The sequence below is a fragment of the Armigeres subalbatus genome, chromosome 3 (genome assembly GCF_024139115.2).
Source record: "Armigeres subalbatus isolate Guangzhou_Male chromosome 3, GZ_Asu_2, whole genome shotgun sequence".
Classification (NCBI taxonomy): Eukaryota; Metazoa; Arthropoda; class Insecta; order Diptera; family Culicidae; genus Armigeres; species Armigeres subalbatus.
Genome location: NC_085141.1, coordinates 144,367,334 through 144,393,456, shown reverse-complemented (window position 1 = coordinate 144,393,456; position 26,123 = coordinate 144,367,334). Strand labels below are relative to the sequence as shown.

At 41.5% G+C, this 26,123-nt stretch overlaps 2 protein-coding genes across 2 annotated transcripts; one reads left to right on the top strand and one right to left on the bottom strand.

Moving 5' to 3' along the window:
- The first annotated feature begins 282 nt into the window (after positions 1-282).
- LOC134228143 (protein artichoke-like) lies at positions 283-1,681 on the top strand. Its single transcript, XM_062709918.1, has 2 exons — positions 283-405; positions 466-1,681. Exons 1-2 carry the CDS (start codon positions 380-382, stop codon positions 1,433-1,435), a joined length of 996 nt encoding a protein of 331 aa, XP_062565902.1. The 5' UTR covers positions 283-379; the 3' UTR covers positions 1,436-1,681.
- Positions 1,682-22,770: 21,089 nt separating this feature from the next.
- Positions 22,771-24,180, bottom strand: LOC134220386 (abnormal spindle-like microcephaly-associated protein homolog). The gene is made up of 2 exons (XM_062699437.1): positions 23,030-24,180; positions 22,771-22,946 (listed from the first exon to the last, which is right to left on the bottom strand). Exons 1-2 carry the CDS (start codon positions 24,104-24,106, stop codon positions 22,881-22,883), a joined length of 1,143 nt encoding a protein of 380 aa, XP_062555421.1. The 5' UTR covers positions 24,107-24,180; the 3' UTR covers positions 22,771-22,880.
- Between the last annotated feature and the right edge of the window lie 1,943 nt (positions 24,181-26,123).

Below are 26,123 nucleotides of genomic sequence, written 5' to 3'. Positions count from 1 at the left end.
TTTTTTAGTAGCTCCATATATCAGGGCTTCCCAGTTAGATTGATCCAGTCCAGGGTAGAGGATTAGATTCACGTCGTCAATACCGATCTCTGTCCGTTAGTACTCATATATATATATATTTTTCAAACAAAGCTCTTCACCTTAGTTTGGAATAGAATATGTTCCAATATCGTTTACTATCATTGAAATGAAAATGCTCACATCGATGATTCTTATTGAATTATGACGACTGCTAATCACATCTGCCCGAACTGTTGATTTCATCATTATCAATCTCTCACACTAATATACAGAGAAATGAAGTCAAAACAAGATTCTTACCGCCCATCCTCTGTTTTGAGTCAGTAGCTTTCAGTTGGTGATAAAGTAAACTACATTGATGGCGCCAAAAGGCTTCATTATTATGTGAGTACTGAGTATCTTCCTACGGCAGTAGTTGTTCGTTACAATGCTCCAATTTTCCAGATGTTTTCTAATCGTAAATTGCGCCTCGTTCGCATTACCGCGAGCTTTTCCGAATCAACGATTACAAAACGATGGGATAACTTACGTTCGACCATCAGAGTTTTCGGATTGCTTCGAATTCCCTAACGGCAGGGAGCTCATAATTGATGGGCTCGCCCAGGAACACTGGAATGAATCCTGTTTTGCGCAGCTGACTGATACGAAACACCTTTCGCTAGTCAATGGATCCATCCCCATGATAACATTTCGGTCAAACAAATTGTTATCGCTGTCCGTATTGCAAACCAATCTTGAATGGTTCGAAGTGAGGTCAGAGAAAAATCCAACTCTTAAATCTCTACAAATCAGTAGAAACCGTCTACAGGAAGTGCCATCGAACATAAAATTCCTCGTGGGATTAACTTTGTTGGATCTGTCTCAAAATGCGCTGGAATTCGTCGATTTGCAAATGCTGCGCAGTATGTCGCAGCTCAGAACATTGGACTTGTCGGTGAACAAAATAGTATTGATTGATGCTGACTCGGATCTCAGGCTCACTAATTTGAGAAACCTCGATGTAAGTTACAATCAGTTGGATCGCCTCGACGCATTTCCGAGGGTTTTTCCGGTTCTGGGTACCATTCGCTTAATCGGAAACCGGTGGAGTTGTGAGTGGGTTGATCGCGCTAGGAGGAATATTATGGACAGAAGAATCGTAGCATTCGGCGTGGACTACGGATGTGATCAGCATCGCCAAGGTGGACTCTGTTGCTATGGAGATTTGGTGACGGATGGCACCACGGAGGCCAACGCCTTGAAGGAAGGATCACTGGTGCAAGAGATTTCGAAGTTGGCCAACGATTTGGCTGAAAAGCCTCTGGCCTTTGGGTCGGATCAGTCCACACTGGAACTGCTGACACGCAATGATGGTCGGGATAAAATTTTAATCGGTGCCAAACTAGATGAGGTGAAGGTTTTTCTGCCAGATTAGTGATGAAACATTGAAATATATTTCATAGTAAATAGGTGTTTGTCAATTACCTAGCACGCATAAGTGCTCCAGTTTTATTAAACACTGTAGTTATCTAATTTCGTTTCCGGATATAGTATCGCGCAGTGAGCTTGTCCTAAACTCATTTACTCTTCGAGTATGCACAACTATTTAAATGTTAATAAATTAACCCTCTAATACCCAAGATCGTCTTTAGACGGGGTACTTTCTTCTCTTCTTCTACTCCTTCTTCTTCTTATTCTTATTCTTCTTCTTTTTATTGGAATAGAACCCAGCCACCTTCGGCATCTTCCTTCGTTGCCGCTCATCTTACCACACGGCTAAGGCCCACTTACTTACTTAGATTAGACTTACTTAGAATGATTTTAAATCTTGAACATGCATTTATCCAGGAGGCAGTTTCAGTATTGAAATAATTCACGATTTCTGGAATAAAATTCAATTTTTCCTCATTGAAGTTAGATTTGGAACAACCTTTGGTTCGAGAAAGCCGCTTCATATAACAGACAAAAGCCGAGGAAAAGGCAAATTTCAAGCAATTTCAAGACCTTTTTCGTGAATACTATTGAATAAATGGAAATTCCTGTCTAAATTTTGAATTATTTCTAAAAACTATTTGCTCGTGGATGTCCAGTAGAAATTTTTAAAAAAAATTCAGGAGCAACTCTAAATAATTCATTTTGATATCTCGGAAATACGATTGCGAAGAAATTAATTTTCTCGACACGACATAGTCGAGTCAAGTACGAGAAACTGAGGACGGCCTTACTGTTGATGTTGAAATGTCTGTAAAGTAAGACTCAAGTGGTTGAATTAAATGGGAAATTAAATGTGGAATTCAATCAGAGAAAAGAATGGATCACCGATGAGACCTGGAGGAAGATAGAGGAGCGAAGAGAAGCCAAAGCTGCGAATAAGCGAACCAAAACCAGAGGAGCCAAAGTCTTATCCCGCCAACGATACTCGGCTCTGGTAAATCGCTCATGTCGACGGGACAAGCGAGCCTGGGCAGGCTCTCTGGGTGACATTCGCCTCCTCTACGATATCACACATCTTATTTTGCCTTCTGACGATCAAATGCATCATTGGAAACAAGGGATAATATCTTGTCTTGCGTTAAACCGAGCAGTTGCCTTAATTGAACAAATGAATCATATCCTCTCTTGCCTCGTTACCGTTTACGTTAACAAAACGAGATGATTATATAAAAACTACTCAACGTGATATTGCGCTACTACCCAAAATACTCCCTCGAAAAATCTTCCCAATCCTATTCACTTCCTACCGAAAATAAATCGTCGAGGGCAATACCACATCCGGGCAAAAAGAATAAAAGAGGCGAAAGAGAGGAACTGGGGAGGAGGGAGTTCGGAGCAGATAATAGGAGAGAGTCGTGGAAAATTCTTAAACAAAGCAAGACGTGGAAAAAAGATTGCAAGCAAAAAGCCTGACACGTGGTAGCCCACTGTAGACGGGATAGTGAATTCTGGCATCTAGAACTAAACTCCAGCTGGTCAAGCCAGAGTACCAGATTGTGACTACAGCGGGCGCTCTCCTAACCCATAGGGATGCATCCCGACGAACCCAGCAGCTCGTGCCAGCCCCGGAAGTGCAGGTCGGTCGTCCGATCAAGCCGCAGCCGTACGTTTCGGCCGTCAGATTTAGCTTCAGCAGGACCATCACAGCGGTACAGTGTGGCCAAACGCGGCGTTCCACGTAAATCGGAAATATTTTCTCCGGTCGTCCGATGAAGCCCTAGCCATATGCGGATATTCCGTCGAAGTCAGGCCAGGACATTCTCACTTCGCGGCCATTTGATCAGGCCGCAGCAGTACGTTTCGACCATCCGCCGGTCCGATCAAGTCGTAGTAGGGCATTTCGGTCAATCGACAGATCCGTCAAGCCCAAGAGCTGCAGGTCATCCGCGCAGCAGTACGTTCCGACCATCCGGCCACCAATCCAGTCGCAGCAGTGCGTTTCGGCCAATAGACAGTAGGGTGGTTCAAAACATCGATTTTGCTCCACAGTGCTCATCTGATTCTTTACCATGTTCTGAGTGTCCTCTGAAAATTTGAGCTCATTTGGATTAAAACTGATTTTGCACAAGCCGTTTCAAATTTGCATGCAAATTAGTATGGGGAAATATATTTTTCATTATACTGTTAATGACACTTCCCCATTAAGCGCAGGTTAAAAGAAAACCTACATAGCTAAAAGGAATACTCAACAGCTTTCACCCAACGAAAACCGCATGTTGATTAATCGCCCCAATAATTTGTAATCGATTTTAAGACAGGTTGCGAATCTTTAGTCCATGATCGTTAAATTTCTTTGAGGGCATCACTGAAATGTGCAGTGCAACATAGTAGCCTGAATTTGTGTGTGCTATCTTTCGCGCCACGAGCAGCAATGTTGCCTATTGATGAGTTATGCAATTAGCTCCAGAAAACCACGGATAGATTAAATTCGATTATACTAATTGAACCGGTGCCTGCGAAAGTGGTACATAAACCATTTTTGTCAATTTTGAGTTTATTATACCAACGGCTTCTACTATTATTGGAACGATTAACCTTTCCGTCCCCAACGTGTGTTTTAAAGGGCTTTCAAAAATCTAAACTGCTGTAAAACCCGCAATTCTTGGCCGATTCTTTCGCAACAAGTTGCATTCCATCCGGATGGATCCCAATTTTCCATTTATACTGGCCACTACGATTTATACTGGCCGTACGAGGCCATCCACAGTACGGTTCCAGAATTAGTCCAGATTCCGTTGGGGTCAGTTGTCCCCGGAATAAGTGGCCATTTACAATTTTAAGGCAAAACAAGTCGTGCGACACCTGAAACTTCATGATTTCACAAAGCAATGATGGGAATGATATTTTTGGGGTTCCTGGTCTACTCGAACACAATCTAGCCACATCGGTCACAATCCGGGGCCCTACGGAATGGCCATTTTCTAAATTGATTCAAAATAGGTCGTGCGACACCTCAAACTTCATGATTTCACAAAGCAATGATGGGAATGATATTTTTAGGGTTCCTGGCTCACTCGGAATCAATTCGGCCACATCGGTCACAATCCAGGGAACAAGGAATTCCACCGAAAATGTATATAGAAATTATACCGTAAATGAAATCAACAATGGAATTTTCGGAGGAATTCCTAGATTAATTCCCAAAGAAATCCTGAAAGAATTCCGGTGTAAAAATTCAAGATTTCTACTGGGAGATCCCCAGGAGTTTTTCCGAAAATTCCTCCTGGAGTTCCTCCGGGAATTCCACCGGCAGTTCCTCAAAGAGTTTCTGCAGGATTTTCTCCGAGAATTATTCCGGTACATAGTTCTATCGGCAGATCCTACGAGGGTTCCTCTGAAAATTCTTCCGGGAATTTTCTCCACCCTTTCCTTCGGGAATTCATTCAAGCTTTCTTTCTGGAGTTCATTTAGGCTTCTTCAGGAATTTATATAGAAATTTCTCCAGAAGTTACACTGAGAATTTCTCTGGAAGCTCCTCAAGGAATTCTCCGGGAGGTCCTCTGATGATGATGATGATCCAGCTACATACCCCTAGAAAGGTTTCAGCTAGACCAGATTTGTCTATAAGATGAATTATCCAAGAATTTTTCCGAGAATTCTTCTGGTAGTTTCACTGGCAGTTCCTGTGGGGGTTCATTTGAAAATTCTCCTGAGAGTTTTTTTCAGAAATTCCTCCGGCAGTTATTTCAAGAATTCCTCCGAGAGTTCCTCCGGGAATTCCACAGGCAATTCATCCGGGTGTTTATCCGGGAGTTCCACCAGTAGCTCTTCCAAGAAATCATGCAGGCTTTTTTTTTCAAGAAATCATTTAGGCCTTCTTCAGAAATTTAGCTGGAAATTTCTGCCAAAGTTCTTCCAATAGTTTCTCTGGGAGTTCCTCTGGGAATTCTTCTAGGAGCTCCTGAAATTCCTCCGGGAGTTCTTATAGGAGCTCTCCCGGCAGTTTCTCCAAGAGATCCACAGGCAGTTTTTATGAGCATTCCTCCGGAAGTTTCTACGGCACTTCCTCCGAGTGTTCCTCAAGGAACTCCTGGAGTAATTTCCGGAGGAATTATCAGAGGAATTTTCAGAGGATAGGCCCGTTTGAGCCCATCAGTACAAGACGACCACTATCCGGTTCCAGCAGAGCAATCCGGCCCCACGACGTTCCAACCAAGCCTGAGCTGTATCTTCCGCCATGTCTTCCGGCCGCCCGTTGCACCGTAGTTGCCAACTGAAGAACCGTTTCTCGATCTCCTCCTCCTCTGGCATTTCTACCAGCGACGATGGTTCCAGCACCGAAGGTATGTCGTGCGCATGTGAGAGATGGGCCCCAACCCACCGATCGGCCGTAACAATCCTTATCCTAAAACTAACACAAACCCTTCCTCTTCAACAAGAAAAAAAAATGTACCGATTCCTCTTTTTCTTTTTTGAGTGCATGCATGTCCATTGGGTTTCTTGGTCCGCTTCGATTTGCCGGTGAGTCCCTTAAGCAGGAAAGGGTCGACCCTGAGAAGTTGGTTGAGCTGGCGTGAGGCGTTTGGACGACGTCGTGAACGTCACGGAGAGTTACAGCCTTATGCCTGGCAAATGCATCCTTTTAAGGATAAGCATCATAGAATCCTAATTTAAAAGTACTCGCATTTTCAAGGGAACTAAAAACACCTCAATAAAGTTTAAAAAGAAACTATTGTTTTGATAATAGCTACATGACCACATTTAGCTAAATAGGCTTGGGTGAGTGTTTAAATAATGTATTCTCTGTGCCACATAATTGATGAAATAATTTTATGTGCATGACATCAAATTCTCCAAAGGCAGGTTTATCTATCGCTTTATGGTCAGTCGAGCACACAATGGGACACAATAACATGGAATCTGTTTGTTTTCTGCAGCAACATGATTTTTTGGCAAGATTGATCATGTGAAGTAAAAGAATTTGTAGCATTTTGATACAGATTTGTCATATTTAAGCCTATTTTCCGTCATTGCAAAAAAAGCGTGTGCAACTCGTAGCAAAACTCGCTTTTTTCAGCACCTAGCACTGAAAACATCATCTTTTTGCAACAAGTTTCACAAACTACCAAAACCAGGGGAGCCAAAGTCTTATCCCACCAACGATACCCGGCTATGGTAAATCGCTCATGTCGACGGGACAGGCGAGCGTGGGCAGGCTCTCTGGCTGACGAAGGAGAGAGAGCCGCAGCAACCATAGCTCTACGCGGTCTATACTGTCGTATGCCGCCTTGAAATCAACGAACAGATGGTGCGTTGGGACCTGGTATTCACGGCATTTTTGAAGGATTTGCCGTACAGTATAGATCTGGTCCGTTGTCGAGCGGCCGTCAACGAAGCCGGCTTGATAACTTCCCACGAACTCGTTCACTAATGGTGACAGACGACGGAAGATGATCTGGGATATCACTTTGTAGGCGGCATTAAGGATGGTGATCGCTCAAAAGTTCTCACACTCCAGTTTGTCGCCTTTCTTGTAGATGGGGCATATAACCCCTTCCTTCCACTCCTCCGGTAGCTGTTCGGTTTCCCAGATTCTGACTATCAGTTTGTGCAGGCAAGTGGCCAGCTATTCCGGGGCCATCTTGATGAGCTCAGCTCCGATACCATCCTTGCCAGCTGCTTTATTGGTCTTTAGCTGTTGAATGGCATCCTTAACTTCCCTCAAGGTGGGGGCTGGTTGGCTTCCATCGTCCGCTGAACTGACGTAGTCATCTCCTCCGCTGCCTTGACTTTCACTGCCTGTACTCTCAGCGCCATTCAGATGTTTCTCGTAGTGCTGCTTCCATCTTTCGATCACCACACGTTCGTCCGTCAAGATGCTCCCATCCTTATCCCGGCACATTTCGGCTCGCGACACGAAGCCTTTGCGAGATGCGTTGAGCTTCTGATAGAACTTGCGTGTATCTTGAGAACGGCACAGCTGTTCCATCTCCTCGCACTCCGCTTCTTCCAGGCGGCGTTTCTTCTCCTGAAAAAGACGGGTCTGCTGTCTCCGCTTCCGTCTATAACGTTCCACGTTCTGCCGGGTACTTTGCTGCAGCGCGACCGCCCGCGCTGCGTCCTTCTCCTCCAGAATCTGTCTGCACTCTTCGTCGAACCAATCGTTCCGTCGACTTCGACCCATATACCCGACGTTGTTATCCGCTGCGTCGTTGATGGCTGCTTTGACTGTATTCCAGCAGTCCTCAAGAGGGGCCCCATCGAGCTCACCCTCTTCCGGCAACGCTGCCTTGAGATGCTGCGCGTATGCAGTGGCGACATCAGGTTGCTTCAGTTACTCTAGGTCGTACCGCGGCGGTCGTCAGTACCGAACATTGTTGATGGCGGATAGTTTTGGGCGCAGTTTAACCATCACCAGATAGTGGTCAGAGTCGATGTTAGCGCCACGATATGTCCTGACGTCGATAATGTCGGAGAAGTGCCGTCCATCAATCAGAACGTGGTCGATTTGTGATTCAGTGATGGTGATCTCAGTGGTGATCTCCAGGTGTACCGATACGGGAGGCTGTGTTGGAAGTAGGTGCTGCGAATGGCCATATTCTTGGAGGCGGCGAAATCAATTAGTCGTAGGCCGTTTTCGTTTGTCAGCCGGTGAGCGCTGAACTTTCCAATAGTCGGTCTAAACTCCTCCTCTTGGCCAACCTGAGCGTTCAAATCTCCTATGATGATTTTGACGTCGTGGCTTGGGCAGGTAATGGTCTTTCGTATCTGCTATTCAACATCGCTCTGGAGAGTAATACGAAGGGCAGGGATTGACACGAGTGGTACGATTTTCACGAAGTCCGTCCAGTTATTTGGTTTCGCCGACAACATTGATATTATGGCACGTAACTTTGAGAGGATGGAGGAAGCCTACATCAGACTGAAAAGGGAAACAAAACGGATTGGACTAGTCATCAACACGTCAAAGACAAAGTACATGATATGAAGAGGCTCAAGAGAGGACAACGTAAGCCACCCACCACGAGTTTGTATTGGTGATGACGAAATCGAGGTGGTTGAAGAATTCGTGTACTTGGGCTCACTGGTGACCTCCGATAACGATACCACCAGAGAAATTCGGAGACGCATCATGACAGGAAATCGTACGTACTTTGGACTCCGCAAAACGCTCCTATCGAATAGAGTTCGCCGCCATACCAAACTGACTATCTACAAAACGCTTATTAGACCAGTAGTTCTCTACGGACACGAGACCTGGACGATGCTCGTGGAGGACCAACGTGCACTGGGAGTTTTCGAAAGGAAAGTGCTGCGTACCATCTATGGTGGGGTGCAGATGGCGGACTGCACGTGAAGGAGGCGAATGAACCACGAGTTGCATCAACTGTTGGGAGAACCATCCATCGTTCACTCCACGAAAATCGAAAGACTGTAGTGGGCTGGGCACGTAGCCAGAATGTCGTACAGAAATCCGGTGAAAATGGTTCTCGACAATGATCCGACGGGAACAAGAAGGCGAGGTGCACAGCAAGCAAGCTGGATCGATCAGGTGGAGGACGATTTGCGGACCCTCCGCAGACTGCGTGGTTGGCGATGTGCAGCCATGGACCAAGCTGGATGGAAAAGACCTTTTATGTGCAGCACATGCCACTCCGGCCTTAGTTTGGTAATAAAAAAATAGCTGTTTCGTGGTTGATTTTGTCGAAAGCTGCTGACAAGTCTATGTAGATAGCCTCTACCTGTTGATCTTTTTCCATTTCACGTATGATGAACGCAGTGTACGATAACAAGTTGTTGGCGGTAGAACGTTTGGGTACAAAACCGTGTTGATTTGGCGAAACATAACGTGCGCAAATATCTACAAGTTCGTCGAGTACGATGAGCTGAAACAATTTAGATACAGCATTCAGTGCAGCGATCCCGCGATAATTAGCACCACTCTGTTTACAGCCTTTCTTATGCACGGGAAACACATATGACTGTTTCCAACTGTTCAGGAAAACTCTGAATTTGACCAGACGGGCTTCATTGGTTCACGGCGAATAATCATCGGAACGAATTGATCAACAGCATAGACTAGAACGTTCGACAATGATGAAGCAGCTTGATTGGCATCCATACTTATGGATCCTGTACACCTCCGGTGGTGCAAAGGGCCGACTTGAAAGATCTCTATCCTGAGCGTTGCCCGGCTATCGCTTTAACCTGTTGCCAGGATAGATTTCGGTCGACTTCTTTTATTTCTTTATTGGCATCCATGCCGTGTAATATCTCTGTCCAGTTCAAGTTCTGTGGAAAGTCATTCATGCTATTGAAGTCAGCCTTACGGAAGTCGTGATAGCTACTGTTGAAGGTGTCCTTGAACCGCAGTTGAGCCCTGGCATCCAGTGATATAAGTAGAGGGGGGTGATGTCTGCATTCTTTCACGGGTGGGGAAGGTGCACACATGACGGCACAAGTGCGCCACAGATCTTCACTTGCAAAACACAAATCCAGCGCCCGATTGTTGAAATTTAGCACTACATTTACTGCCGCTTCTCGCATATCATTCCCATTTCGGTTTTCGTCACTTTTGAGTTAACACCGTGAATAGCATTTAATTTTATCATACTTCCACATAACATGATAAAAAATGAGACTTTGTTCGGGAGAAATGTGAAAAAATACCAAACCAACCTTGTACCATATTGAATGTACCCGCATACCAGTCCCATTAAGAATTTACATAAGTGGATTGCTCAAAATTCAATTATTTTTCCATTGATTTGAATCGTTTTGCATTAAGTTATTGAATGAGGAATGACTCTGCAAAATTTCAACCAGATCGCAGAATGTTTGAATTTATTAGATTTTTTTAAAGTTTTGCATGGGAACTGCGTTTTGAGACTTTGAGAAAAACTAATATGGGACTGATATGAAAGTACCGGCAGCAGTGTTGTAAAATGTCATTTGCATTCGTTTGTATAATTTTACCAGAACTTGTTCATAAGTTAGCTATCGGTTCCTGAGGTATGTCAAACTTAAAGCCCTTAAATGTGCCTACAACTTCGTCTAATAAGGCATTGCTGTAAATATGTAATCTGGAGCGTGGGAGGGAAAATGTCATTCAAATGACATTATGTTAAATGACACGTGACATTTTGGAAAGTTTCCGCCTTAGATGCTATATTTAGAGCAATATACACTTGAACAAAAATAAAGCCCTACTCAAGCGTTATGAGTACATCTAAAAATATGAAGTAAATTTTTCTTCTGAAAAAAGTTATGAACAAATTAGTGAAATGACATGAAGATGACATTTTACAAGCCTGACCGGCAGTTGAGCTTACGGCAGATAACAATGTTAGTCGTGAAATTCTTGTGGTGATGGTGGACATGATAGTTTGTTTGCCTCTGTGCAGTGATAAAAATATAATTATTACGTGTGAAAGTGTACTTGTGCCACGAGAAATTAGTTTCTAAAGTGTGCCTGAAGTATTTTTATATCAGGATAAGTAGGAGATATATTATCTCTGTGCCTAATTATATCTAATTTTGTGATTTATTACCCAACACAGCATCCCGCGAAGCCGTAGTACAACCTATAGTTTCGTGCGGCAAGCTGTCGTTGTCGTTTTTTTTTTGCACCTTTGATTTTTCTATCTCTGTGTATTGTGTGGTGTTTTGCATATTGGTATCCACCCCATAAAAAATTTGACAGCTCCGAAATTTCACGATCATCCGAGTAAATCGGGTGCCTACCAAATCGTCCTATTTTTACACCGACGACGTCGATTGTCGTAGGCTACATATTTTCGTCGTCAGATTCATTGAACGATTATAACGTGAGCAATCGGTTGCCTATTTCATCGGTAAAATAATCGATTGATTGTGTATTTGGTGCTAATTTTGATAGATTCATGAACAGACGAAATCGAATCCCCATGTTCATAAACATAGAGTGAAAAAAAGTAAGTATTTGATATTTAATAAAGTGAAGATGACCTTTTTTCTAACATTTTCGTGACGTGACATTTTCCGGAACATCCTGGAAGGAAGGTTCTTCGCGAGGTTCTTCGGCAGTAAGCGATTAATAAAGGTAAGTGATCACTTTTGATCGATATTAACATATGTTTCTGATTCCCAGAAGAATTGAAATGTTAGAATACAAATCATTTTCAAAATCAACAAATATGCAAATGCTACAAATATGCAATTATGAGCTTGTTTTAAAATATCTTGTCATTTAAGTGTTCATAGACATGGCCATGGCTTCATGGATGGCCGCGTACACAATTACTTTTTGCAGTTGAAAAAGACCTGAGGGCGCTCAATGTTCAGGGCGACTGGAAGCGATTGGCCCAGGATCGAGTCCAGTGGAGAAGGATACTCCATTCGGCGTAGGTTCACCGAAGAGCTGTAGGCCTTCAAGTAACAAGTAAGTAAACATGGTCTCAAACAATTTCCGCCGGATTTCAATTCCCTTTTATTTTAAATGATGCCTGAGTATTGATTTTCCGTGATGAAGAATTCGTGGATCTCGCCACTTTGAAAATACATGAGGATAAGATCCGCGTACCAATTGAGACTATTTCAATTCAGAAATATCCTCAGATAATACCATAATTTATGCTTTTTTATAGAATCATGAAGTTCCTGCGATGACACATATGCCACCCGATTTGATAAACCAAATAATCCCCCTATTTCGTCGGATTACATTATTTTACACATAGACGAATTTATAGATTTAATCTAATTTGCTTAAAGATAAAATAAAATAAACCGATTAAACACCATTTTTCGTCTGATGTTATTATTTAAAAAACCGATCAATTCACAGATTTAATATGATCTGCTCCATGATGAAATGTATTAACCCGATTAAATACCCTATTTCATCATGATTTAATTATTTTCCGCACCGATCAATCTATAGACTTAATCTAATTTACTCCATGATTTAATTTAATAATTCGACTAATCACCCTATTTCGTCTGATTTCAATAGTTTCCATACCGATAAATCTATAGATTAAGTCTGGTTTGCTGTATAATAATATTTAAAAACTCGATTAATCACTCAATTTCGCCTGGTTTCGTCACACATCATTGAAATCGAAATTGACCTATTATTCACTCGATATAGTAGACGTTAGTCGACCGATTTCGTTTGGCGTCGCGTCGGTTGTAACCCCTGTAAAAATCCCATAAGGCTCGGTGAAACAATTTATAAATTCGTCGGGAATAAAATAGGTCGATCCTACCGACGAGAATCGATTTAGTTTGGGGGAAAATCGGGAGGATTTTTTATGGGGCACTGCTGTGTAGCGATAATGGAATGCGAAAAGTGCAAAGTGGGGATCGCTATCAACGATTTTCCGCTGTGTTGTTGTCAGTGCGATAAGCACTTTCACGCCCGCTGTTCTCCTATCGAGAATAAGGCAGCAGCGAGGTTGATAACGGAGAACGCAAATGTGCTATTCAAGTGTTCGGACTGTCTGTCGAGTCGGTTTTGCGACGGGCAGAATGTTAAGGTGTCGGATGTTACCCGTATTGAGGAAGAGATGAAGAAAATTTCTTCTCTCTCCGATTCGATTGGTGGCATCCGAGATCACATTACTGCCCAGATAGACAGCGCGTTGAAGCTCGGTATGGAACAATTGGCAAGTAAATTGAATTGCGTTTTGGGTGAGGCTATTAGTGGCTTCCAAAAATCTGTTGGTCAAGAGTTGGAAAATATGAAATGTTCATTTTTTCAATTTAATTCGAATAAAAGTTTGGCTGCAATGAATGCAATGCATGGTACTTCAAGTCCGGCCTCAGAGCCAGGTCAGACTCCCAGACCTAAAAAGCGTAAAGTTCAGGATGATGTTAATGAAGCGTCAGAGAATTTGTTGACTGAGAATGTTAGTTTCGCGGATGTTGTAAAAAAGAAAGCTGGGAATAAAGTTAAAATTAGTAATAAAATCGCTGTTTTACAGGAAGCGAAAACTAAACGTAAGGCTCGTCCGGTTATTGTGATTAAACCAAAAGAGTCCAACCAGAGTAGTGATGCTACTCGGAAATTTTTGAACGATAAATTAGATCCAAAAACACACAAAATCAGTAACTTTAGGAACGGGAAAGACGGCTCTATTATTGCTGAGTGTGCAACAGGATACAATGTAAATGTTGTGAAAGATGGCATTCAAAGTGATCTGGGTGAAAGCTATAATGCTGTTGTTCCCACTTCGGTGCCAAGGCTTAAAGTGATGGGCATGTGCGATAAATTATCCTCCGATGACTTCATCGAGATTTTAAAAATCAAAATGAAGACATCGCTATAAATGAAGTAAAGGTTATCAGGACGTACGAAAATCCACGTTTCAAGTACAACAAATACAATGCTGTGATTGAAGTCGATAAGGATACTCATAGTTGCTTGCTGACCGCGAAGAAAGTGAATATAAGGTTTGATCGGTGCCTTGTAGTTCCCGAAGTTAGTGTTCTAAGATGCTTCCAATGTGGAGAATTTGGGCACATGAGTACGGAATGCAAGAATAGTATTGCGTGTTCTAAGTGCAGTGAAGGTCACAAAACATCTGATTGCACGTCAACTGCTTTGAAATGTATCAATTGTTTGAAAATGAATAAAGAACGTAAAATGAATCTGGACGTAAACCACGGAGCATTTAGTACTGAGTGTAAAGTTTATAAAAGGTTATTTGATCGTAAAAAGAGCAGCTTACGTTTCAATGAATAGCAACCAAGTTCCAGTAGAAATGTGAATAATTTAGATATTTTGTATTTGAATATTGCTGGTTTGTCTACAAACTACGTTGCACTACGTAAGATTGTAGAAGATAAACGTCCACTTTTAGTATTTCTATCTGAAACTCATATTGTTAACTTAGAAGCATTTGATCAATATAGTATTCCGGGATATAGTGTTGCTGCTTGTCTATCACATTCGAGACACACCGGCGGAGTTGCTATTTATGTCAAAGAATCAGTTCAGTTCAAGCTTCAATTGAACGAAGTTTGCGATGGCAATTGGTTCTTAGGCATTGCAGTTGTACGTGGCATGAAGTTGGGTAATTACGGTATTTTATATCACTCTCCCAGTGCTAATGACCAGCATTTTTGGAAATTTTTGAAAACTGGTTAGAGTCGTTTATGGATCCTAGTAAATTAAATGTTATTGCTGGCGATTTTAATATCAATTGGTGTGACGATTCAAATTCGAATCATTTGAAGCGATTAGTAGACTTTTTAATTTAAAACAAAAGTAAATGAGTATACGCGTATTTCTCGGCACAGTAGAACTTTGATTGATCATGTTTACTCTAACTTTGATTCTGTCACTAGTGTTACGAATTGTGATTTAAAAGTAACCGATCATGAAACACTAGTCATTAGCATTACAGATGACAGTAGTAATAATAACGATTTGGTAAAACTTAAGTGCTGGAGAAAATATTCGAAACAAGCAATTACGAGCCTTATCGAAACAAACGTGGATTTTCGAGAAAATACTGGTAATTTAGATCAAAGAGCAGCTGTTATCACGAGCGTCTTAAAATCCTGTACCAATCAATTAGTTGAACAGAAATTAGTAACTTTGAATAATTCAAACAGCTGGTACAATCTAGATCTTTTACGTCTTAAACGTAAAAGAGATAAGTTGTACAAAAAATGTCGTAAAAGTAATAATGAAAATCATTGGAATAGGTACCAGGTTGCGCGGAATAAATATTCGCAATGTTTAAAGCATACTCGATGCGAATATATTCAGAGGAAAATTTATCAGCATCAAAACAACAGCAAAGAGTTATGGAAAATATTAAAATCTTTGTTAAAACCTAGTTCTTGTAAACCGCGATCCATAACTTTTAATGGCACATTAGAAGAGTCAGAAGAAGTAATTGCGTCTAAATTTAATGATTATTTTGTCGACAGTGTTTCAACCATTAACCGATCTATCGAGTTAGTGGATGAACCTGACGAAATAAAACAGCCAGTCAACAGTAACTTAAGATTCGAAAGTTTTCACCCCATAACATTTCAAGAACTTGAAACGATTTGTTTTAATTTAGGAAAAACGGCTGGTATTGATAATGTTAATGCTAAAATTATACAAGATTGCTTTCATGTCATCGGACACAACCTGCTGGACCTGATAAATGAATCATTGCAAACTGGGCACGTGCCGCAAGTTTGGAAGGAATCGTTAGTGATTCCAATTCAAAAAGTTGCTGGAACGATTAAAGCCGAAGAGTTTCGTCCCATCAACATGTTGCACACAGTAGAGAAAATTTTAGAACTTGTTGTGAAAGGCCAGCTACTTATGTATTTAAATAGTAATAGCTTGTTAATACCGGAACAATCGGGATACCGGGAGGGTCACTCCTGCGAAACCGCTTTGAACTTGGTATTAGCTAAATGGAAAGAAAGCATAGAGCGTAAAGATACGATTGTTGCTGTGTTCTTGGATCTGAAACGCGCTTTTGAGACAATTTCTAGGCCCTTATTGTTGAAAACTATAGAGCGCTTTGGAATTTCGGGTTCTGCATACAATTGGTTTAAAAGCTATTTGTCTGACAGAACTCAACGGACTGCTTTTAATGATTCTGTATCTCGTCCCGTGGAGAACACCCTAGAGGAAGCCACAGGGAAGTGTATTGGAGCCTTTTGTTTATTATGTATATAAATGACATGCGACGGGTTTTACGTTTTTGTGATATAAACTTATTTGCAGACGATACTGTGTTATTCATTGCAGCTAGAGACTTAGAAGATGCGATTGAACGCTTGAATGAAGATTTGCATTCTTTAAGTAGATGGTTGAAGTACAAACAGTTGAAATTGAATATTAGTAAAACAAAGTATATGATTATTTCACGAAATCGTTCAATAGATAATGTCTCTGTGAAAATTGATGACGAGACACTTGATCGCGTACGGGAAATTAAATATCTTGGCGTGATTATTGATGATAAATTGAAATTTGACCAACACATTGACAATGTCATCAAGAAAATAGCCAAGAAGTATGGAATCCTCTGTCGACTGAAAAACGAATTAAATATTGCTAGCAAAATACAGTTGTACAAATCAATCATCTCTCCTCACTTGGACTTTTGTCCTTCCATTTTGTTTTTAGCAAATCAGACACAAATATCGAGATTGCAGCGTTTGCAGAATAAGATTATGCGTTTGATTTTGAGATGTAGCAGATTCACTTCCTCAACTTTTTTGTTGGATGCTTTGCAGTGGCTCTCGGTGAAGCTAAGAATTGTGTATTTGACAATGGTGTTCATTTTTAAAGTAATTAACGGATTGCTGTCTCGATATTTGTGTGATCGAATTGAAAGAGGAAGTGACATTCACAGATATAACACTAGAAACGCGGAAGATATAAGAACACCGTACTTTTTGCATGGAGCTTCACAAAATTCTTTGTTTTCTAAAGGTATCAATTATTTCAATTCGATGCCTACACATATCAAACGTGCAACTACATTATCACAGTTTAAGAGACTTTGTGTTTCACACGTAAAAGCTGCCTTTTAAGCAGCTACTTAGTTGACTTTTTATAATTCAATAAATTTTGTATCTTGACGAAGTTTGACCTACGGATTGTTTGTTTGGACAATTGTATTTTTTATTTATTGAGGCACTGATAAACTGTTTTGTTCGCCTCGATGATGATGATGGATTTTATATATATTGACGTAATTGTAATTTGACCTTTTTGTGTAGTCTACAAAAGTTTGAGTCTCGCGCGCAAAGCAGATATGGATGATTTTTAAAATTTATGTACAGTCTTGCGCATTTTCAACTGTTTGAATGATTCTTCGGATTAGTAATGGGCTATCTGGTAGAGTTTTGTTCCCGTGGCTGATACCGAAACTTTTGATATCGACGGAGCGGTAACACAAGTTTTAGTTTTGTTGACGACTTAGATTATTAATTTTATTGATGCTTACGAGTGATAAACGTTAAGTGGTCTTGTAAAAACATGAAACGCGATTCTTGGTGGAACTTTTGAAATCTGTGCGAGAGGTAACTCAAGTTTTTTCATTTTGGTATAAACTCGAAGTATCACCACCGATGCTTATGAGAATCTGTAGATGAAAACAACAGTTTTTTTCTCAATTTATTTTTTTGCTGGATAGTAATGAAAAGTTAAGTAATTCATATCTGTGATGGTAATCAGATCGTTTTTGTTTTTTGCAAATCTGATTAAATTGTTATTATATCATTCAATTAATTATCTTAAAGATAAATCGTCTAGCTCAAACCTTTGTAGGGGTATGTGGCGGGACCATCATCATCATCATCAAATACGATGGCGCATCATCTGTGGAAGTCGGTCCTACTAGGGGCTCCAGAAGAAACTACGGTCAAAAAAGATTCGCCACCGCACCAAATGTATCATGTTCAAGACGCTGATAAGACCGGTAGTCCTCTACAAACATGAAACATGGACAATGCTCGAGGAGGACTTGCAAGCACTCGGAGTATTCGAGAGACGGGTGCTTAGTACCATCTTGACGGTGTGCAAGAAGATGATGTGTGGCTGCGAAGAATGAACCACGAGCTCGCCCAGCTCTACGGTGAACCCAGTATCCAGAAGGTAGCTAAAGCCGGAAGGGTACGATAGGCTGGACATGTTGCAAGAATGCCGGACAGCAACCCTGCAAAAATGGTGTTCGCTTCCGATTCGGCAGGTACGAGACGGCGTGGAGCACAGCGAGCGAGGTGAGCAGACCAGGTGCAAAACAACTTGGCGAGCGTGGGGAGTATTCGAGGATAGAGAGATGCGGCCTCGAACCGTGTATTGTGGCGTCAAATTGTTAATTCAATGTTATCTGTTTAGATGTAGACTAAATAAATGAAATGAAGCGGCTTATAGGCGTGCATCCCGGTGTTGGAAAAGTATGACAGATGGTTGTTGTGAGCTATGGACAATAATTTCACCAGAGCAGATATTGTTCGAATAGTGTTACTTGCCTGAACCAAACCCATACAAAGGATCAGGATCAGCTGGCTGCATGGTATCGACCTTGATGGGGGCTTCAGGGCTTCCAATGTGCTAGGTGTAATTGTGTGCCCATGTTTGCACTGAGAGTTGGAATTACAATTCAAAAACGGTGAAGTATCTTCCGCGGCTTCGGCGAGACATATACCACTGTAAAACTTACCTGATGAAACAGGAAGTTCGGCCGAGTGGCATGTATGAAGCAACTTGAGGCGAACAGGTTGAGCAAAACTGACAGAGTTAGGAGCAAATTCATTTTCCGAAAGACTTGCATTTGACTTATTTTGTAGACGTTAGCAAGGATCTAAGGTAGACGAATTCATCGACCACCTCGAAAATATCCCTGGCTATCGTAACACTGCTTCCCAGGCGGGCCCTGTCACGCTCGGTTCCGTCCACTAGCATGTACTTTGTCTTCCAGGCATTCGCCAACAGTCCAACTTTCGTTGCTTCACGTTTCAGGGTGTACATTTCTGCCACCTTTGTGAATGTTCAACCGACAATGTCCATATCACCCGCAAAACAAATGAAGTAACTGGTTTTGTTGAAAATCGTACACAGATGTTGAAGACTCAAGGAGTGAACATTAACCATCTTAGCTTAGTCACTCTCAACGATTTATTATCATTCACCTAATAATGTAAATGGATCGGTTGGTACGAGATGTCTCCGTTCTGTGCTTCAAACATAAATATTGACAAGAAAAGTCGAGTCAAGTACGAGACACTGAAGACGACCTTACTGTAAAGGTCGAAATACGTATCTGTTAAGGTACAATCAAGCGGTGGAATTAAATGAGAAAGGTACAAACTTGTCTTATGACAAGTGAGGACATTCCACTAAAAAGCTCAATGTTCTTAACAAAAAGAAAAGTAGTAGATGTAGTCGAATCTATTACTTTCTAGGATTCTTTCACGAACTGGCTGTGTATGTGTAGACTAGACTAGACAAGACTGCCTAAGTGATCACTTTCTTCAGGGCAACTAGTCCGGGTCACAACAAGATGCACACTGATTGAAAATATACCAAATTGCCAGCAACAATTATAAAATTATGAAGTTTGATGGGTCGCATGAAATTGTTTTATTCGGATCAATAAGTGGCCACTTCCAGCAGGGCACCTGATCCGGGGACATGGCCAGATGGACACAAACAGGAAATACACGAAATCGCCAGCAATGAACTGGTACTGTAATACAACCGATTATTTTTTTACACGGTTGGGTTTTAGTCGATTATGACCAGAATCAATGAAACAATGTGTTCACCCCACGAAAAAAAAATCAAAGAAAATTCAGGTGGTATTCCGAAAGCTGTAAAAGTTTCGATTAAACGAGAAATTAATAAATACCAACTGTGTAAAAAAAATATTGGGTCATGAAGTTTGATACGTCGCATGGCGTTGTTTGATTCGGATCGATAAGAGGCCACTTCCCCCAGGGCACCTAGTCAGGGGCATGGCCAGATGGACAGAAACAGAAATACAATGCCTGAAATGACCAGAAATGCACTGGCATCGCAAAATCGTGAAGTTTGAAACGTCACAAGACCTTGTTTCGATTGGGTTGGTGAGCGACCACTTCCCCCAGGGCACCAGGCACCAGGTACTTCCAAAGTGGCCTTTCAATCACAGGGAATCTATAATTCAGAATGACGAATTACGTATTTTAAGGAGAGAGAAAAGGATTTTTTCCATGAAAAAAATCTATTACCCCAACGGAATCCGGAACATCTCCGGAACCATGTTACGGACCGTCTCCAGATTCCGGGAACTATATGAGTTTCTGGATGTATCGATACCAGAAGCGTCAAAATCGGTGGATATTTGACTAACCTATAGTAGATTGAAGGAAAAAAGTTACTGAAAAAATGGTCGCTACAGTAAAGGTTGAAATAAGCATAGCTTTTCGAGTAGGTATTGCGAATTTCGACCTGGTTGTTTGTCAGTGAAACTTCATACTATTTTCCGAAAGATAGTGCCCGAAACCGTCGATATATTTTGTTGAAAAAATGTTCCACTAAGCCTAAAACGAACGACGAAATAAAGTAATAATATACATAAACAAACATTTCTGAAAGCTTATGTCGTAACTTATGAAAGGCAAATAGACCAATCCGTACATAATGAGCTTTCTACTAAAGTAGTGATCATCTCATCAATTACCAAGTATTGGTCAAGTCAAACATGAGTCCCGTTTGTGTTTGATCTTCTACAGTTGAACGATGGAGATATCTTCTCGTTCGACTGGCTAGTTACCAACCAACCAACAAGAAAGCATCGACAAATTATTTTCTTTCTAACAAATGGATTTATCTCGATCGCCATGGGGCGTTTCAAACTGCCGCCACGTTGAGTAGACGAGCACGGCCGAGTGTGTGGATGCCAAATGAGAAGCGTTAGCGCAATCACACCTCAGCGCGCAGGTGATCCCCCTGAGCACCGAAATGACCGCGATCGAGCAGAGATCATCACCAGAGTCGGGTTCAACGCGTAGAGCAGGTACCGTACGGGGAAACAACAATCATAATCAACTGATACCTCTTGGGTGGATTGGAAGATTGATGATCCTCACCACTCGCGGTGTGATGGTAACTAATGGTCAAAATATAATAAATTTTATTCAATAAATTAAACGAGTATGACGGTTTGGCGAAACATTTGAAATCATTCCTAAGAATGTTGCAATGTTTCATTTATGTAGAATGCTAAGTCTAGAAATGTAATCAACTATCGCAGATTATCAAGAAACAATTTTGTCTTATCTACCCATGATGAGTAAGTGCACAAAAATCTAGAAAAATGTCTTCAAATTTATCTAGAACCCATAATAAATCCAGCACCTTGCCTATCTCGTACCATAACAACTGGATGACCTGCGATCCACCCGTAGCGAAAATGCCGTCGGTCGTCTGTCGTCCGAGAACAAACGCAAATGGACTCACCTTGAGCGACACCGGTTGTTACACCTTACTCCTAGGGGCCACCGGTATGTCACACAGAGCTCATCCAACGAATCTTCCTAGACGATATCCCCAGCTGGAGTGATGAAGAGAGATGCGGCCGAAAATAATTAAGCAAGACACCAAAAGGCGACAAGCGCGAACACAAACTTTATGGCCCAGTTAAGAAAAGGTCGTAAAATTGCCGCCGCGCACCGGCAAAGTCTAGGCACAACAGCTCTGGGGGATGAGCATCGTTTGGTAATTAAATTATTTATGGGCATTTTCTTTCTCACAGAAAAAAAAGAACTACAGGCGAGTTACCGACGAGAAGGACAACTCTCTGGTGACTGAGGAATTGCGTTTACAACTGGTTGCACTGCTTCAAGCCACCACGATTCCTGACAGAGAAGATTGCACTGTTAGTACCTTCGAATGAAAATGAAGTAGTCATCTTTCTAAAATATGTCCATAAATGGTTCCGTGTGAGGCAGAAGCGGCATCAGAATGTAAAGAATTTGAGGAGCATAAGCCATTAGAAATAAAGGCAGCAGTTAGATGTTTTATAATTGATATGCCACTGTCTTATTTACTTCTTTCATTTTTACTGACATTAGATTATCCAGCTGGATGTTGGACCGGGTTTAGAATATCCAAACCATTATGCCATTATGCTGAACCACTCAGTTAAACTCAATTGACTTGCCAAAAATTGAACTTGTTCAAGTTTATTTTCGTTCAAGCTCTTTGAATGACGGTGTTTAGACGTTAAATTCAAGTTGCTTATGGATGTGGCTTTCTCAGTCTGAAGATAATCAAAACGGCTAGATTTTGAAATTACTTGAAATAATTTCCCTTGAAAAAGGCCAAATACATTCGGCCGAAACGTCGGGTAATTTCAAAATCTAGTCGTTTTGATTATCCTCAGACTGAGAAAGCCACATCCATAAGCAACTTTAATTCCAGTCGACAATTAACAATAAATACGTTAAATTCAAGTTCAATTCACATGCCTTGTCTAAAGTTAGCATTAGATATGACGTGAGCCTAATCCATCGTACAAATCTGGATCATATCGCAAAAAAGTTTGCACCATTTTACTCTATGGCTATTATTCCTTTTGGATATGACAACCACACGAAAAATGAGTTCAATGGGACAAATTGTTCATATATCCCGAGCTATGTACTCTGCGCCCCTACCCCCTAACTCCACCATTGTTGTTGTGTCAGCCACCCTATCCCTCCACTCGTGGAGTCTCTCCATCCCGATCCCGAGCATTAAATCTTATCGCGGTCGGTTGTACGCGCAACGAATAGCGTCAAAACTGCCTCAGAAACAAGCTACGGGAGCGTGAGAATCTACGCGAACAGGTAATGTGTTCCGGGAATGGTAAGTTTATTAAACAAAAATTTCAATGTCTCTGTTTCCATGACCTCAACTGCGTGCCCTTATTAGACCAGTCGTCGTCGTCGCCGTTATGGCATTGGAAGGTTAACTATTTGTCCTGCTGGCTCTGAGCGGCTGACAACTGCTTTCTAGCTATGTGACCTCTTGCTAGACTCTGTAAATAGAATCATCATCAATCGAGCGGGGTCGGTAAGCAGCTGCGGTCGAAAGCTAAGGAATTTTTTCATTTGAACTTACCTGTATCTTGATGGCGGCTTCCTCCGTTTGAATCTTCTTGCGGGTCAGATGACCTCTGGCAAGGGACTGCGTCAAAGTGGCTGCTTTTTCAAGGGAACCTTCGGAGCTGATTCGTGGTGGTGGGTCCGAAATTCCTTCATCTCTTTCTTTAGAGTAATTTGATGGCCCTGCTGTTGGAAGCTCCATTGCCATCACTTCTTTTCGTGTTTTACTTCCACGATAAGCGGATTGGATTTTGATTGCAGCATCATTTACGGTTTCTTCCGTTAGTTCCCGAGAGGGTTTTTCGTTCAAAACCATGTCAAGTATGCGCAACACCTCCTCCCGTGCTGAAAACTTTGGTTCTATCACATCGTCTATGATCTGATCCAAAACCTCGGTAGTAATTTGTTTGTCCTGATGTTTTCTGTACGCTTCCTGTATAACTGCAGCTTTACGGTCCAACTCTTGACGCTTCCGTGTGAAGTACCCTCGATAAGTTGCTTGTATTCTTACAGCCGCCCGTTCCATCTCCTCCTTCGTTGCTCCACTCTGCGCATAAATTCCAAGTGTATGTTTAGCCGCTTCTTCCCAATCGCTTGTTACCGCTGGTCGATGATAGTCCTTGTATACGTTTCTCAAGAAATATGTCTTGTAGGCCCTCTCAATTATTTTCCCTGCTTTCAACGCTTCACTCTCGGTGAATCCGCACTCCTCTATCAACCTTTTCAGCACTTCAGCTTCACGAAAAGCCTCCCTCAGATGTTCATCCGACATCCGAATCTTGAAATGTTTCTGAAAAGCGTCCCTTATCATATGAACCGCCTGTTCGGCTTTCTCCTGGTTCAATCCCATCTCATCCAACATGTTGATTATGTCCAAGCTGGTGTCCAAGACAGTATCCACGACCTTGTCCGCCACCACCTGATTCTCTCGACGGATCAGCTTCGCTTCTAGATAGTCGGCGATAAAATGAATGACACTTTTTGGTTGTGCCCGCAGTACTTCGCGGCTTATTTCCAGCATAAGCTCCTTCAGCTCGTTCGGAACCGGAATTACCTTTCCGGGAGTACGTTGACGGTGCAGGAGGAAGTTCATTTTTGGTAAATGCCCTCAAATGGCGCGTACGGTTTTCAACCTCTGTAGATTAGTATAATTGCAATGGTTACTAAGATTTCTTTGTAGCAAATAATATGTACAAACCTAGAATACAAACTTAAGTACTTAAGAACTTTCACAGGATTTCCTGGAGGAACTTCCGGAGCAATTGCTTCAGTATTTCCCGAAGTATTTTTTGTGAAAACTCCTGGAAGAATTCCTGCAGACATTTCTGGATGATTCCCCATTGAAACTTCCAAAGAAAATGTTTGAGGAATTTCTTTTAACTTCCTGCAGGTACATCCTGGGGATTTCCTGGTGAAACTTTATAAGGAATTCCTGGAGGATCTTCCGGATTCCTGGAGTAACTTCCGAAGCGATTCCTGGACGAATTTCCAGAGGAATTCCTGGAGAAACTTCCGGATGAATTCCTAGAGGAATTTTTAGACCATTAGATTTTTGAATGATATTCTATAGAAACTTCCGAAAGAATTCGTGTAGAAATTTCTGGAGGAGTCCCTAGAAGAATTCCTGGAAGAACTTCCGGAGGAATTTCTGGAGGAACTTTCGGAAATTTCTGGAGGATTCTTTATAAATACTTCCGAAATTAATATTTGAGGAATTTCTGGAGGTACTTCCAGGATAACTACTGGAGAAACGGGGGGGGGTGTTTGCTGGAAAAATTTCCGGAAGAAATGTTTGAGGAATTCTTGGAGGCAGTTCCAAGGGAAATCCTGGAGAAATTTAAATTTTAGAGGAATTTTTGGAAGATTTCCCGAATGATTTTTTGTAATTTTTGAGGAATTTCTAGAGGAATTCCTGGAAGAGCTTCCGGAGGAATTTCTGGAGGAACTTCGGGAGGAAGTCCTGGAGGAACTTCCAGACGAAATTCTGGAGGAACTTCCAGAAGAAATCCTGAGGAATTCTTAGTGGATTTTTTGAAGTATTTTCCGAATGATTCTTACTAATAACTTCCGAAGGAATTCCTGTAGAAATTTCTAGATGATTCCCTATAGAAACCTTCGAATTAAATTTTTTGAGGAATTTTCGGAGAACATCTTGGAGGAACTTCCCGGGGAATGCCCGGAGGAACTTCCAGAGGAATTTTTGAAGGAACTTTCGAAGGTATTCTTGAAGGAATTTCCGAATTTTTTTTTTTTGAATAAACTATTGAAGGAATTCCTGTCGAAATTTCTGAAGGATATCTGTACAAACTTCCGGAGGAAATTTTGTAGGAATTTCTAGAGGAATTCCGGAGTAATTCTTGGAGGAACTTTTAAAAGAATTTTTGGGGAAACTTCTGAATAAACTCTCAGAGGAATTTCTGGACAATTTGGTGGAGAACTCCTAAAGAAACTGCCGAAGGAATTTCTGGATAAAGCTTCAGAAGAATATCTTAAGGTACTTAAGGATGATGTCTAGGAGGATTTTATGAAGGAATCCCTGGAGGAGCTTGCGGAGGAGTTCTTGGAGGCAATTTCTGAAGAAATTCCTTGAAGGACTTGTTGGGAAACTTGTAGTTCTTATACAAAATGAATATTTTTGATTCAAAAGAATTGGAAAATCGAAGTATTTGGTTAATTCTCAGAAATCTCTTGCACTTTTCCAAACTGCATGTAAGAAAACAGACCCAAGAGACCGGTTTTTCAATCTGACACTTTCACGAATCAGCCATATCACCGATGTTCCTCCCTGAACGTTTTGAATCCTAAGGTTCGATTCCGCTTCGAGCAACCACCCTGTTTGTTGCTTCTCACGATGTCGCCTGCTTCTATCCGATTGCAACCACCCTGTTTGTTGCTTCTCACGATGTCGCCTGCTTCTATCCGATTCTTTACTGAATAAAGTTTTCGCAAGTTTTGACAGTGAATGACCAGCCCATTGAAGCCTGCCTATTTTATTCATTCATGCCTGCATTCACAATATATATTATCTTTTTTATACTTAAAACAGCTCAATGATTCATGCGTCTGCGTCCATTCTGACTCTTTAACGTCAAAGCTTCATGTTCTTGCAC